The 13,794-nt window shown below is 53.8% G+C and overlaps 1 protein-coding gene across 2 annotated transcripts in view; it reads left to right on the top strand.

Annotated features, from left to right (window-relative positions):
• The window catches only part of GRIK3 (glutamate ionotropic receptor kainate type subunit 3), a gene marked incomplete at both ends in the record, with an annotated part of 233,971 nt that overhangs the window by 176,775 nt on the left and 43,402 nt on the right, over nt 1–13,794 (top strand). For both annotated transcript variants that reach the window (XM_082614766.1, XM_082614765.1), the window contains 4 exons: nt 1,173–1,346; nt 2,094–2,237; nt 7,619–7,726; nt 11,036–11,149. In XM_082614766.1, the coding sequence (XP_082470892.1) occupies nt 1,173–1,346; nt 2,094–2,237; nt 7,619–7,726; nt 11,036–11,149 (540 nt within the window). The remainder of the gene's footprint in view (nt 1–1,172; nt 1,347–2,093; nt 2,238–7,618; nt 7,727–11,035; nt 11,150–13,794) is intronic.

Raw genomic sequence — 13,794 nt, 5'->3', positions numbered from 1 at the left:
TTATCTCCAAGTTTGGGTAGTTTTTCTTAAGAGGACAGAGCTCTGCTCAGCTCCTCACACCAGCCCCCACCTCGTGCCAGCTCTTCTCAGCCTAGCACCTGGCCCCTCCCTCTGCAGCCAAGCCCCCTCTTTCCCTTTGCCCCCTGCCCTCACCAGCTCACCATGCCCCAGAACTAAAGCTGGCAGGAGGGTCTGAAGCTGGGCTGCCCCCATGCATTAAGGCCTGTCTTCCTGGCTTGTAGGCCATTGCACCAGACTGTACATGACCTGGCCCACAGACAGACAGGCTGAGTGCTCCTAGGAGGCAGGGGGTGAGGGGGCCTGGCTGATGATGTGGGGCAAGGGTAGAGGAGAGGACAGCTATACTCCTTCAGTCTCAGGCAGAAGAGACTATTTTAATTTAATTCTTTTATCGAAGTGTAGTTGGTTTACAGTGTTGTGTAAGGTGTACAGCAAAGTGATTCAGTTATGCATGTATATCTATATATCTATTCTTTTTCAGGTTCTTTTCCATTGTAGGTTATTACAAGATGTTGAATATAGTTCCCTGTGCTAGACAGTAGGTCCTTGTTGTTTATCTGTTTTATATATAGTAGTGTGTATCTGTTAATCCCAAACTCCTAATTTATCCCTCCCTCACCTTTCCCTTTGGTAACCCTAAGTTTGTTTTCAGAAGAGACTGTTTTAAAATACCCTCTTTGGGCGGATAAAATCCTCCCTTCAGCCTCCCTCTGGGTAACTTGGAGATGCCCAGACCCAATGCCCTTTGTCTTCCCAAAGCGGACCTCCCCCATCAGAGGATGACGGTCATGACCATTATCAAGCTCCTTTGCTGTTCCAGGCTGGGCATTTGATGTCTACTGCTTCACTGGGGCCTAAAGAGGAGGCATGATCCCCATTTTGTAGATGAAGAAACAGGCTGAGCAGTGTGTCTGAGGTCCAGCAGAGTAAGTGGGGTCAGCCACCAGGCAGGCTGGCTGGACTCCTCCACGCTCAAGTGGACTCCAAGTGTAGTGCTCCCATGGGTGCTCCATCCTCACCACTGAGCCTCACCTCCACAGGGCTCTGCAGGGAGCTGCAGCTGCTCTGGGGCCCCAGTAGGGAGTGTGGGAGGTGAGGCTGGAACTCACAGCCAGGCCACACCTTTGTTTACTGAAACTCTCTCTGTCAAGGATCTTTATGCGTTAGACCTGGAGCCCTACCGCTACTCAGGGGTGAACCTGACGGGATTCCGGATCCTCAACGTGGACAACCCCCATGTCTCGGCCATCGTGGAGAAGTGGTCCATGGAGCGGCTGCAGGCGGCTCCCCGGGCAGAGTCCGGCCTGTTGGATGGAGTGATGATGGTACGGCAGCCCCGGGAGGGCCAGACCTGGGGGCGCCCCTCCCTCCCTCCTTCCCACCATTCCTTCCTCCGTCCCTCCGTTCCTCCCTCCCTCTTTCCATTCCTTTTCCTTCCTTCCTTCCTTCCTTCCTTCCTCCCTTCCTTCCTTCCTTCCTTCCTTCCTTCCTCCATCCCTTCCTCCCTCCCTCCCTCCCTCTCCTCCTCCCTTCCTTCTCTCCTTCTTCCCTATTTCTTTTTTCCCTCCCACCACTTTCCTTCTTAAGACCTGCCCTGTATCTGCCAGACCTTAAGCCAGGGGCCAGGCACACAGAGGCATCAGACAGAGTCCCACCCCAAGTGTGGGACTGCAGGCACGGAAACAGATGGTTACATAGAGTAGGAATAAGGACTAGTGGGTGCTGGGCACGGGGGACATTCAGTTGTGGCTGGCGGGAGGCTGGGGAGGCTGGAAAGCTGAAGGTGTGCATAGGGGCAGGCAATAGCAGGGACAGCGGCACGGCGTGGCAGGGCCTGGCAGAGGAGGTATGAGCTGCAGAGGGAGGGAGTCCGGTGTCTGCAGAGCTGCAGAGACTATCCGAGCTTGGCTTCTCACTCGGAGCAGGGACACGGTCACCTCCAGGGTCTCAGGGCCTTTCCCTCACCGGGACCCCCTTGCCTCTGGTGGGGGAGGGGAAGGGAGACAGGGCAGGGTGGGCTGAGGACTCTCGGGCCCGAGCTACTCTCAGGCAACCCCGGACCTCCCTTCCAGACTGACGCGGCCTTACTGTACGACGCCGTCCACATCGTGTCCGTGTGCTACCAGCGGGCACCCCAGATGACCGTGAACTCCCTGCAGTGCCATCGGCACAAGGCGTGGCGCTTTGGCGGTCGCTTCATGAACTTCATCAAGGAGGTGAGTGCCCCCCCCACTCACCAGGACGGCACCAGGGCCATCTCCTGGGGGCCACAGAGCAGTCAAGGGCCCAAGTTTGGGAGTCAGACAGCATTGATTTCCAATCCACGTGAACTTGGGCCAGTTGCCTCACCTCTCTGAGCCTGTTTCCTCTGGTGAAAATGGGCTCAATAGGGACCAATCTAAGAGGATGACTAAGGGGCTGAGTCTTTGGCATATAGTACGTGTTCAGTGGGTGGTCGGCATTGTCAGCAGGACAGAGACTGGGCTTTAAATTACAACAGATGAGGGTCTTTGCCTCCAGCTGTGTGACCTCAGGCAACCTAGGGAAACTTGCTGAGCCTTGGTTGCCTCCTGGGGATGCTGTGAAGACGAAATGAGGCACCATGTGGACAGTGCTTAGTCCTGAGGGCAGAGGAGGCTCAGTAAATAATAATCAGCCTCCCCACTAACTCTTCTTCTTGGGCCCATCGGCCAACTTCCCAGCCAGGGTCCCTGCTGGGACCCGGCTCTCCTGGCACCATGGCAACCATGAAGAAGTCCCATCCATGGAGCTGATTCAAAGGAACCAGAGAGCAGAACCTGTCCTGCTGCTGAGAGGATGACCATGGAAATACACAGTGCCAAAGTTTAGTTTCAGACTCTCCACCGCTGTTGTTCTTATGGATGGCAGAGTTTATTGTTCGCATTTTACAGATGGGGATGCTCAGGCCTGGGCTTGTACCTTGGCTCCATCACAACAAGCTGCGTGACGTTGGGTGAGATGATTAGCTCTTTGATCCTCAGTTTCCTCAACTGTAAAATGGGTATAGTAAGAGTTCCTGCCGCAAAGCATTGTTGAAAAGACAGTGTGAAAAACTATGTGCGAAGCTTGTAGCCCAAGGCTAGGCAGAGTCAAGTCCCAGTAATGGTAGGTGAGGAAGGCTCAGGAGGACAAGATCTAGGCAGGGTTGCTCTGGGTCAGAGGGAGTGACCTGTCCAGGGCAACAACAAGTGCAGTTAGGGGAAGCCCTCTAGGAGGACTCCATATAGACCATCTCTTTGTAGCCATCACGATGGACCAGGAATGAAGCAGGCTGCTTTGAGAGTTCATTCATTGATTCACTACCTATTTGTGCAGGTCTGCTGGGTGGCCAGCACTGAGCCATGCACTGGGGATCCAATGGGGCTAAAACAGACGGGCCCCTGCACGGACAGAGCTCACCGCCTAGGGAGACGTCCATCAAGTCATCCCATTAATGAATGTAATCCCATATGCAAAGGAAGGCAACACAGTGAGGGTAAATAGCAAAGAAACCCACCACTCAGCAGACAGGGCAGCTTCTCCGGAGGTCCCAGTTCACCATGACTGCTTGGGACGAGGCCAGTGACACCTCCTGTGTTTTAGAATGACACTAAAAGGCATACGGCTTTAGAGTCTGATGCACTGCCTTTGGGCTTTTCTCTGCCTCTTCCTAGCTGTGCGGCTTTAGATAAATTCCTGGACATTCCCGAGTGTCAGTTGCCTCACCTGGCAAACACCAGCTAGTAGTCATCATGAGGGAGCAGTTATATCCTTGGCACCAGTCCCCTCACCCTTAGAAGGGGCTCCAGTATCAGATGTTATGGTAGAAGAGGACCATGAGGGTCCCTTCTCATCCTACCCCTCAGAACTGCGAAGGAAGTCCGATTGTCCGATGCCCTGAGCAAGGCCTGGCTGGCCTGGGCAATCATCGGCTTGTTCTCTGGGAACTCGAAAGCCTGATTTCCAGCCCTGTGAGCCTCCTTCCTCGGCAGGCTCCAATGCAGTAGCTAGAGGTTAGCATGGGTTTCTCAATGACGGAGGCCACAACCCTAGGACCCTTAGGAGCCAGACGTAAGTGTCTTTGAAGCTTAACTACTTTTAAGCTGTGTGGCCTTAGATAAGCTACTGAACCTCTCTGTGCTGCAGGTCCTCCTGTACAATGGAGATAATACCAGGTTTGTTGTAGGAGTAAGTGAGTTGTGGTGTGTGAAGCACTTAGGACAGCGTCTGGCACAGAGCAAGTGCCAAGCTGATTGGCTGCTCTTACTATTATTTCTACCAACACGACTGTCGTCATTCTGGCTTCTTGCTCCCCGGTGGGTTTCCAGCTAAAGAGGATCTCCGGGCCCCAGAGCTTCGGGGACGTCCCCCCCCCACCCATTCACCCTCGCCCCCGCAGCGCTCGAGGCTCAGTCCTGAAGCCCTAAAGGGAGCTGATGAGTCACTGTCGCGCCACAGAAAGGGTAGCCGCCTTCTCCACCCACCCCCACCCCGCACCGGCACCGACCGGCCCACACTGGCATACCTGGCCCTCCTGTTCCCTGGCCCCGGCCCAGTGAACAGCCCTCACCACTCACTCTTCTTCACAGAGTCCTTTCAGAAACAACTTCGTCTCCAGTCCATTTTAGGGAAGTGGAGACCGAGGCCCAGAGCAGCTGCGGGGCTCCCTCATGGCCCTACAGCTGGCCACCCCCGGGACCCAGGTACCCTGCCTGAGCCCAGTACACCGTCTTCCCTCAGACCATTCCCAAGTTGCCTGTCTCCCCATCTGCCTGTGTGATAGTAAATCATTTTAAAGACTTGGCATTTCCGAGAGGAGCTGGAAAATACCAGGCCGGAGTTCAGAGCGTGTGAAGCATCTTTCATTTAGCAAGTCCTGCGTGGCAGCTGGAAGGGGCGGGAGGGCTGGGAAATGTCACGGGGAGGAGCTGCCAGCGGCTCCCTGCCCTGCCCCTGCCCCTGCCCGACCACCCACAGACAGGCCACGCACCTGCTGACATTTAATTCCTCTGTAGCTGACAGGGAGGAAGGCTTCCCTCCAGGGCAGGTTTGAAGGCACCTGCTGTGGTTTCCCTGGGGGCTGAGAGGTAGCCCAAGGCGGGAGGGGCCCCAGGCAGAGGAGGGGGAAGGCAGAGGGGCTGGGGAGCCAGCCTCAAGGAAGCTGAGCCTCCCTGTGAAGTCATAAACAGTGGCCTTCAACCATCACCGATGCATTTTTTTAATTGAAGTAAAATAATGTATAACATTATGTAAGTTTCAGGTGTACAACATTATAGTTCCACATCTGTATACATTACAAAGCGATCACTGCTGAAGGTCTAGTTACCATCCATCACCATACAGTTGACCCCTCCGCCCTGTATGCCCATCCCCCAACCCCCTTCCCCACTGGTAACCACCAATCTGCTCTCTGATGCTCTCTCAGATGCATCTTTAAATCTCCATCCCCAACCCCAATCTCCAGCTCCCTGGGCTTCATAAACTCTCCCCAGTCAACTTGGACATGATGACCCCAGCTCTTCAGCTCCACTGAGCACAGTGAGGATCTGCCCGTCACCACCATTACTTGGGACCCACAGAGCTCAGTCCCTCTTCGAGCCTCAGTGGCCATGACTGTAAAATGGGGGCAATCATGACACCCACCTGGCAGGACTGTGATGTGAAGTGGATGAGCTCATGCAGGGAAGCTAATCACGGATGAGCCTTCTGTGATAGGGTTTCTCCTGAGGCCTCGGGCCATGGCCCAAGTGACCATCCCTCCCCCTCCAGCCAAGGGCCAGCCCTAATCCAAGGAAGCCCTATGGAAGGAAGCTGACTAAGGAAAAATAATAGCCGGGGTTGTGTATGCCAGGCACTGTGCTAAGCCCTTTATGCACTTTTTAAATTTTTTTTGGCGGTACGCAGGCCTCTCACTGTTGTGGCCTCTCCCGTTGCGGAGCACAGGCTCCGGATGCACAGGCTCAGCGGCCATGGCTCACGGGCCCAGCCGCTCCGCGGCATGTGGGATCCTCCCGGACCGGGGCACGAACCCGCGTCCCCTGCATCGGCAGGCAGACTCCCAACCACTGCGCCACCAGGGAAGGCCCCCTTTATGCACTTTTGTTACCACCCGTGAAATAGGTCATTTTCCTCTTCCTGAAGCTCAGAGAGGTTGGATGCTTTGTGCAAAGCACTCATTCCATCCCCTTTTGATTTCCAGCCTCCCGGAACCCTCCTAGGCGTGCCCCTCCGCCTGAGCTAATATAACACATGCCTGTCTACACGCTTATACACAAGACTTGACAGTGCTGGACAGCTGCCCAAGTGCTCGGAGATTCCCGTGGGTTTTAATGTGGAATCTATAGATAGGCCTCCAGGGATCTGGGTACCAATGAACTTGTGTGTCATATTATGAGTGCAAGGGGAACTTTCAGCCACAGAAAGGCTCTGGAGCCTTCTCCAGAATCTGCAAGGGTCATGACCCCGGTGGGGTGAGGAACCCACCGGACCCACATGCCGAGGCTGCTGTGGAGGCTTCATGAGGCGAGCAGTGTGAAGCACCTTGTATCACTAACCCTATGGGCCTGCAGGCAAGGTGTTATCTAGAAGGGGAGTCGGCAAGCTTTTTCTATAAAAAAGGTCAGGTAGGAAATATTTTGGACTTTGCAGACCAGTCTCTATTGCAACTATTCAACTGCAAAGTTGCAGCTCAAAAGCCGTCAAAGACGATAGGTAAACCCATGGGCGTGACTGTGATCTCATAAACTGTTTACAAAAACAGGCAATGGGCCCATTTGGGCTTCCAGCCATAGTTTGCCAACCCCTGCTTTAGAAGGTGGGGCCCTTCTTAGTTTGGGTCCTGTACCTTCTCTGAACCTCTGCCTGCCTCTCTCTGTGTTAATGATGCTAAAGGCAAGAAAAAGTAGCAAAAGCTACCACTTATTCAGGTCTCAGGTTGTACCAGGCACTGTTCTCCATTTTTCAAGGGACTTAACTCATTTCGCCCTCATAGCATTTTGGTAAGATGGGTAATATTATTAGTTCCATTTTACAGATGAGGAAACTGAGGCAGCGAGGTGAAATGAAATCCCAGATCCAACTGAGGTTGGACCCTGTATTCTGTCCCCAGTTCTTAACCAGGACATGGGTGGAGCAGGGGCAGGGGTATGAGACCTTCTCTGTCACCCCCGGCTCTCTGGGGACTACTCCAAGTGTTTGGTCCTACAGCCAGAGCTGGCTTGGCCCCTTGGCTTTCTGCCCCTCGGCAGGTCTCGCCTGCCGCAGCCTGCCTGCCTGCCTCCTTGCCCGTCTCTGGGGACCCAACATGGACTCCCCCTTCTCGTGGCTTCGAGGCGGGGGCTCATCTGAGCGCATCTATGATCGGTGTTGTACATGAGAAGGTGCAAGTGTAAAGCTGGCTGAAGAGCATAATAGAATTTATGGAAATTGCTGGCTCGTACCACAGCCCTAGCAATGATGGAGGTGATTATTAATTAATCATGGTCTTGGGGGAACAGTATCAGTGCAAGGAGTAATTAAAATGAAGCATTGTACAGTTGTACCGAATGATGATTTATGAGCCCGAGGAATTGCTGCTCTGCCCTCTCCCCTCCGGCAGGCTCAATGGGAAGGATTAACGGGAAGGATTGTTTTCAACAAAACCAGTGGCTTACGGACGGATTTCGATCTGGACATCATCAGCCTGAAGGAAGATGGCCTAGAGAAGGTGTGTGGGCTCAGGAGTGGGAGGGCAGGCCAACAAGCAGAGGCTCTTTAAATCCCCTACAGTAGACCCCAGGCAGAGACCCAGAGCGAGGGGGCAAGACCCGGTCCATCTGCCCCCTTGGGACTCAACATGACCCAGTGTGGCCAGTGCCTTGGCCCATCAGAGAACATGAAGGTCTTCTCAGACTGGAGGGGTGCAGAACCCCGTGGCCTGTCCATGGCAGATACCCAAACCATCACCCTGTGAGCAAGGGCCATCAGAGATGCTTACCCTGGAAAGGAGATGAGAGGCTCAAGGGGCAGACAGACTAAGTCCCTGCAGGGCTGTCATGGGGCAGAGGGACAGACGTGTCCTTAGGTAAGAGAAACTTTCTAATGACCAGGGGATGCCTGCGTGGGGAGTAATGAGCTCACGGTCACTGGAGACATTTAAGCAAAGATTGAACAGAGCAATTGCTTGTCTGGGGGACTGGAGGTGATTCTTACTCTTGGAGAGAGGTTGAAGCACGTGGATTCTGAACTCCCCACTGTATGCTTCCAAGGCCTCTGCGATTCCGAGGAAGTTCAATGAGGAAAGCAAGCTCACGGGGCCGGGCCTCCCATCTGGCTACCATAGAAATGATCGTAATGGGGCCAATTCTCATCCCTGCGAACCTTCAGCATATTCTGACAAAGTCAGGCTGCTGACCTGAGAAAGGAATTTCACATTAGCTCCTGATCCTCAGCATCCCCTGGGACCTCGGAGCTAGGGGCTCAGCCACACCCTCTCCCACAGCAGGCTGGTCTCTGGGAGCCACCAGGGCACCTCTCCAACCCTGGGAGAGGGGGGTGTCTAAAACGCAAAGAGGCCAGAAGTGAAGTGGCCACCCCCGATGCCTGTGACCCTTCAGGAACCCTTGATTCCTCTCCTCTCCTCCTCTGCCCTCTCTGGTCCTGGCCTCTTCCTTGGATTATTTTAACACCCCAACCTGGCTTCCCACCTCCACTCCCGGGTCCTCCAGCCATCCTGAGTGTACACACAGATGAAGCTCTATCCTGCCCTGGGACTGAGCATGGCTCCCCAGTGCCAAGGCATTCAGTATCAGTCCCTCACCCGGCCTTGAAGGCTCTCCAGGAAATGCCCCGGTTGCGTTTTCAGGCCTAGTCTCCACTGCCCCACCCACAAACATTCCCATGGCCCAGTCATACCCACTCCCTCCTGCACCTCCAGGCCTTTGCCCTTGCGAGCTCCCCATTTGTAGGAGTAGCCTGTTTCCTTGGTTCATTCCCACAGTCATGGACCTGGCTCTGCCTGTGTTGCACTTTGTGGCCGAGGTGACTTCATTCAATCTTGAGTTTCCCACCGACTCATGGGGCCACTGTGCTGGGCCCGGGTGGCCAGGGCAACCACTCTTCTGCAACTCTTTCAGCCACATACAGCATCAGTCCCCTAAGGCCAGGCGCTGTGCCCTCTGCTCCTACGACGATCGTGGCCCTTTGGTCCAACCCTATTCAAACTATAGCTTATCAAGCCCTCTGCCAGCTCCTATTTAAACTCCTGCAGTGCCAGGAAGCCCCTTTCCTCCTCTGGCAGGACTACTGCAATACTTGTCACTCAAGTCGCTGTCTCAGTCTTCCTCTCTCAGCTCTCCATCTCTGGGGATAGCCTACAATTCTAAGGATGGCAATTAGATGGCAGGTATGCCACCACCTCCCACTCCTGTGCCTGTGGCAGGCATCAGTAATTGCCCATCAGAGCACTCGTGCCATCTGAGCCTACCCGCAGCTCCCACCAGCCCTCCGGCAACGACACAAATCAACCACAGCTCATACTCGAGAAAAACTCTTTACTATACCTAGACACAGGTGACCAGATTGAGGGCGGAGAGCCTCTGAAGACTGGGTCGTCCTCAGTCCTAACTGTTCTCGCAACCCCACGGCACCTGGTGTCCAGCAGGTCCTGCAGTTGGAGCTCAGTAGATGCTTGATGGGGTGAGGGCTCCTGCTGGTCCCTTGGCCGCCAGCCAGCTGTCTGTGGAGCGCCTCCTGCACCCAGGCCCGCCGCTAGGGTCCCTCGTGCTGGGCTGGGCTCTGAGCTCAGCCCCCTTGAGAGAAGAGCCTCTTTGAGGCTGTCTGCTTGTCTGCTCTCCTCTTGGCTCTGGGGGCGGGGTCTGCATAGACAGAGATGCTGCCCGGGGAGGGCGCTGAGCCCCCAAACACAGCTGCTCTGACTCTCATCACTTCTGTTTGCTAAGCCGGGTCACCACTGATCCAGCCAGCTCCAGCCGGTGGCTTTGGGGGGATTAAGGCAGAATTACGCAAGCATAATTACATGTCTCTCTGCTATGCATAGCTCTCTTAACGGGATGTTTGCATTCGGCCTCCCTGTTTAATTGATTAAGTGTCCTGAGTACCCCACCCCAACTGGGACCAGGACAGAATGGGCAGGCCAGAACCTTCCTTGAGGGAGAGGAACTGCGATGGACGCAGAGCTGGGCAGAGTCGGGTCCCAAAGGATCTTCAAGAGGCCCAGGGCTTTAGAACGACTTGTAAACTTGATCTTCCCTTGCTTCCCTCCAGCCCCAGGCCTCGTATCCACAAGGGCACCATGGGGACAGAGATTATGCCACCTCGGCCAGAGTGTCTGCCACCTTTAGATGTAAAACCACAAAGCAAACTGCCTTCTAACCGAGTGGCATCCAGTGCCCCCAGTGAGGGTTTTCCACTCTATTCTGCCCCAAAATAGCTGCAAAGACCAGCATCCTGCTACGCCTGCCTTCCTGCACGTGACACATCTCGTTGTCCTTCCACAGATGCCTAGGAAACATCTCCCTCGCTCCAGGCCCTGTCCTGGGCTTTGGAGGGCATTTGGCCCCAGAGCTGGCACACGCTGAGACCCAGTGAGCAGCTGGGTGCCCAGGTCTTCCCCAGGAGGCGGGAGGCCCCCCAGGCTCAGGGTGACTCTGTCCCAGGGCGGGACCTGGCCCTAACCCTAACTGACTTCCTCATGGCGTCTGCTCCACCCCAGCCTGGCTTCTGCTGCGCTCCCTGGGCCGTCTTTATGTTCATTTTCTCCCTCTGCATTTTCCCTTCCAGCTGTGACGGGTTTGCTTGTAAATGGGGAGGTGGCAGAATTCAGGAGACTGAACACCTTGGGGGCTTCCTCTGGGAAGGAGGGAGGCAGAAGGTTGCCAGGAATGTTGGCTCGAAACACATTAGCGATGACGATACTCATGAAGGATGGGAAGGAGACGAGGAGGTTCCTGGCGTGGAGAAAGGATGGAGAGACCGCGGACTCAGCCTCCTGTTCTCCGTCTGTCTGTCCGTCCAGGTTGGGGTGTGGAGTCCTGCCGAGGGGCTCAACATCACGGAGGTTGCCAGAGGCCGAGGCCCTAATGTCACCGACTCTCTGACAAACAGGTCCCTCATCGTCACCACTGTGCTGGTAAGAGCTGCAGCCCTGCAGGAGGGGCTGTGAGCTGGGGGGATGGGGGGTGCTGGCCGTCAGGGCTGGAAAGACCCCTCCATCACCCCGCCCAGCATAGGCCAGGCCTCTCTTATGAGGCTGCTGGGAGGCTGGAAGATGGGGGAGGAAGGTGGAAACATTGAGGGTCCCTCAGAAAGCCCCCAGAGAGCAGTTGGGAGACAGCAACGCTGCTCGTGGCCACAGGCCAGAGACCCCAGGAGGTGGCTATGAGTGGCCTCTTCCCATAAGGCAGAGCAGGCCAGCCCTCCTGCCTGTCTGGGACCTGCTTGGCCAGCCCTGCTGCAGAGGCCTGTGTGTTTGCATCTCACTCCCACCCAGTCCTGAGCCCTGATGCCTGATAGGAGCTGTGATGGATAGAAGGAAGGAGGGGTAACCTGCCTTCTGCACCAGGACTTGGGGTCCGCCTCTTCCACCCCAGTTCCCAGGGAAAAGGCCCTTCCCACTGGTCCACCCAGCCCGGCGGGTGCTGGGAGCCCGCACACGTGCCACCGCCCACAGTGTCCTGTCCTGAGTGCTCTTGGCCACGGCTATGACCGTTCTCCCTGCCACCCTCCCTCCACTGCCCAGGACTGAATAGTGCTTCCTTCTTCTGACCATTTCAACCCAAGGAATGGCTTTTGGGGTCTCCCAGGTTCTGTGAGTCTTGAAACTCAGGGTGAGCAGAAGGACACCCAGGCTGCTGGCCTCCTTTGGCCAGCGCTGTGCCCACTCCACGTGCACCAGCCCCACCTGGAAGGCCTCCACGGTGTCCGGAGGCTCAGGACTCACCCTCTCAGAGATGTAGCACTGCTCTTGGGGCCCAAGCTGGGCCATGTGGTGGGGAGGCAGCCTGATCACAGCCCAGTGGATTCTGACCAAAGGCCCTTCGAGGACAATTTTGGCCCTGGTCAGCTTCTCCTTATAATGAAGCAAATATGATTGTCAGGACCATGTGCTGAGGTCACTCTCTACCAGAAAAGGGAGGTCAACCTGGTTTGGCCAGGCCCTACCGGATGGTCCTATGCCCTCCCTCCAGTGCCAGGTATATATATGCTCAGTGACTGGGTGGCAGACACCATGGAGGAAGAAGGGATGTAATAGCTAAACCCCACCTTCCCAAGAATCCAGTGAGCCGCAGACTCCAGGGGCACCATCAGCTTCCAGGGAGCAATTGTAGCCTATGGCTGTCATCCCCAGTCTCCAGGCTTATGACTATTAAGAGGATCCACGTTAAAGCTGATGGAGACCTAGCAACTCTGAACATGCTGCTGATAGAGCCAGAAGGAGATGGCTGGGGAGACACCTCCCCACACCCACCTTTCGGGAGTGAGACCCTCACTGGCATCTTCCCCAAAAGCAGACATCCTGCCTGCCTGATTGACATTTTGTTAACTAAAAAAATACAAATATCAAGCTATAAAACCAGTAAGTCAAAAGATCTCATCAGGAACAGGGGAACAAGTTGTAAAAACAAAAAATTTAAAGTTGAAAAATAAAATAAGCAATAAGGACATAGTATACGACATGGGGGGTGTAGCCAATATTTTATAATAACTATAAATGGAGTATAACCTTTAAAAATTATGAATCACTATATTGTACACCTATAACATATAATAAAAAATAAATGAAAAAGAAAGGCAAAAAATAAAGATTAAAAATAAAAAGCCATGAAAAGAGCAAAGGGATTAGAATGAAGTGTGATGAGCAATTAAAGGAATATTAATGTGGATAAAAATAGAAGAGATAAAAGGCAAGTTGAAAGAGAACAAAATAAAGGTTAAAAGGAAAATAATAAAGAGAAAAATGAAAATAAGGAATGAGATTAAAAGGAAAGCTACCAAGAGAGACAAAAAAATAAAATAAATAATTAACAGCTCCGGCTAGAGAAGGTGAAAAATGTAAAACCAAAATGTCAGAAAAAAAAAGGATAAAAGTGTGACAAAGCTAAAATATAAAAGGGTAAAAATAAAATAATAAAAAGGTGGTAAAAGATTAAAAGCAGAGCTGCATAAAATGTGAGATATAAATAAAACACTTTTCAGAAGACAAGATTAAATAAAGGTAAAACGGATGTGCTCAGAGAGATTAGGAGAGATGATTAAATGAGCTGAGTTGATTCAGCCACAAAACAATACCCTAACGGTAAGAGGGGAGCTAAAGATAATATACCAAAAAGACGCAAAATACACACACCTTCAGTGACCACAGGGTTAAATTTCATTAAAGGGACAGCAGCCTGGTTTCAAGGGCATAAGACCCTTCTGCAAAGCCGCAGGGGATTTATCTACACCTGCAGAGGTAGAATCCCACAGATATCCTGTGCTCTTCTCACAGTTTCTTGGGCAATACTGGAAGCCTCTTGCAAAGGTCCCGATCTGCTGCACTTAGTTGCTCACTGAGGGTCCCGCCCACATCGTCCAGCTGGCTCTCAGCACCCCAAGGAAGGAGAGAAGCCCCCTTGGCTGGCAGCCTGCATGCAGCTCCATCGGTCCCCCTGCCCTTCATCCGGGCAAACATGAGCCCAGCAGCTCTTGGCGACATGCAAGTGTGACCAGGACACTAGGGCCAGACTGTGATGGTTAAGAGACTCAAACCTTTGGGTCTGAGTCCTGGCTTTACTG

This window comes from Mesoplodon mirus, assembly GCF_964341445.2.
Source record: "Mesoplodon mirus genome assembly, chromosome: 3".
NCBI classification, from domain to species: Eukaryota; Metazoa; Chordata; class Mammalia; order Artiodactyla; family Ziphiidae; genus Mesoplodon; species Mesoplodon mirus.
This window is presented reverse-complemented; position numbering and strand designations above follow the sequence as displayed.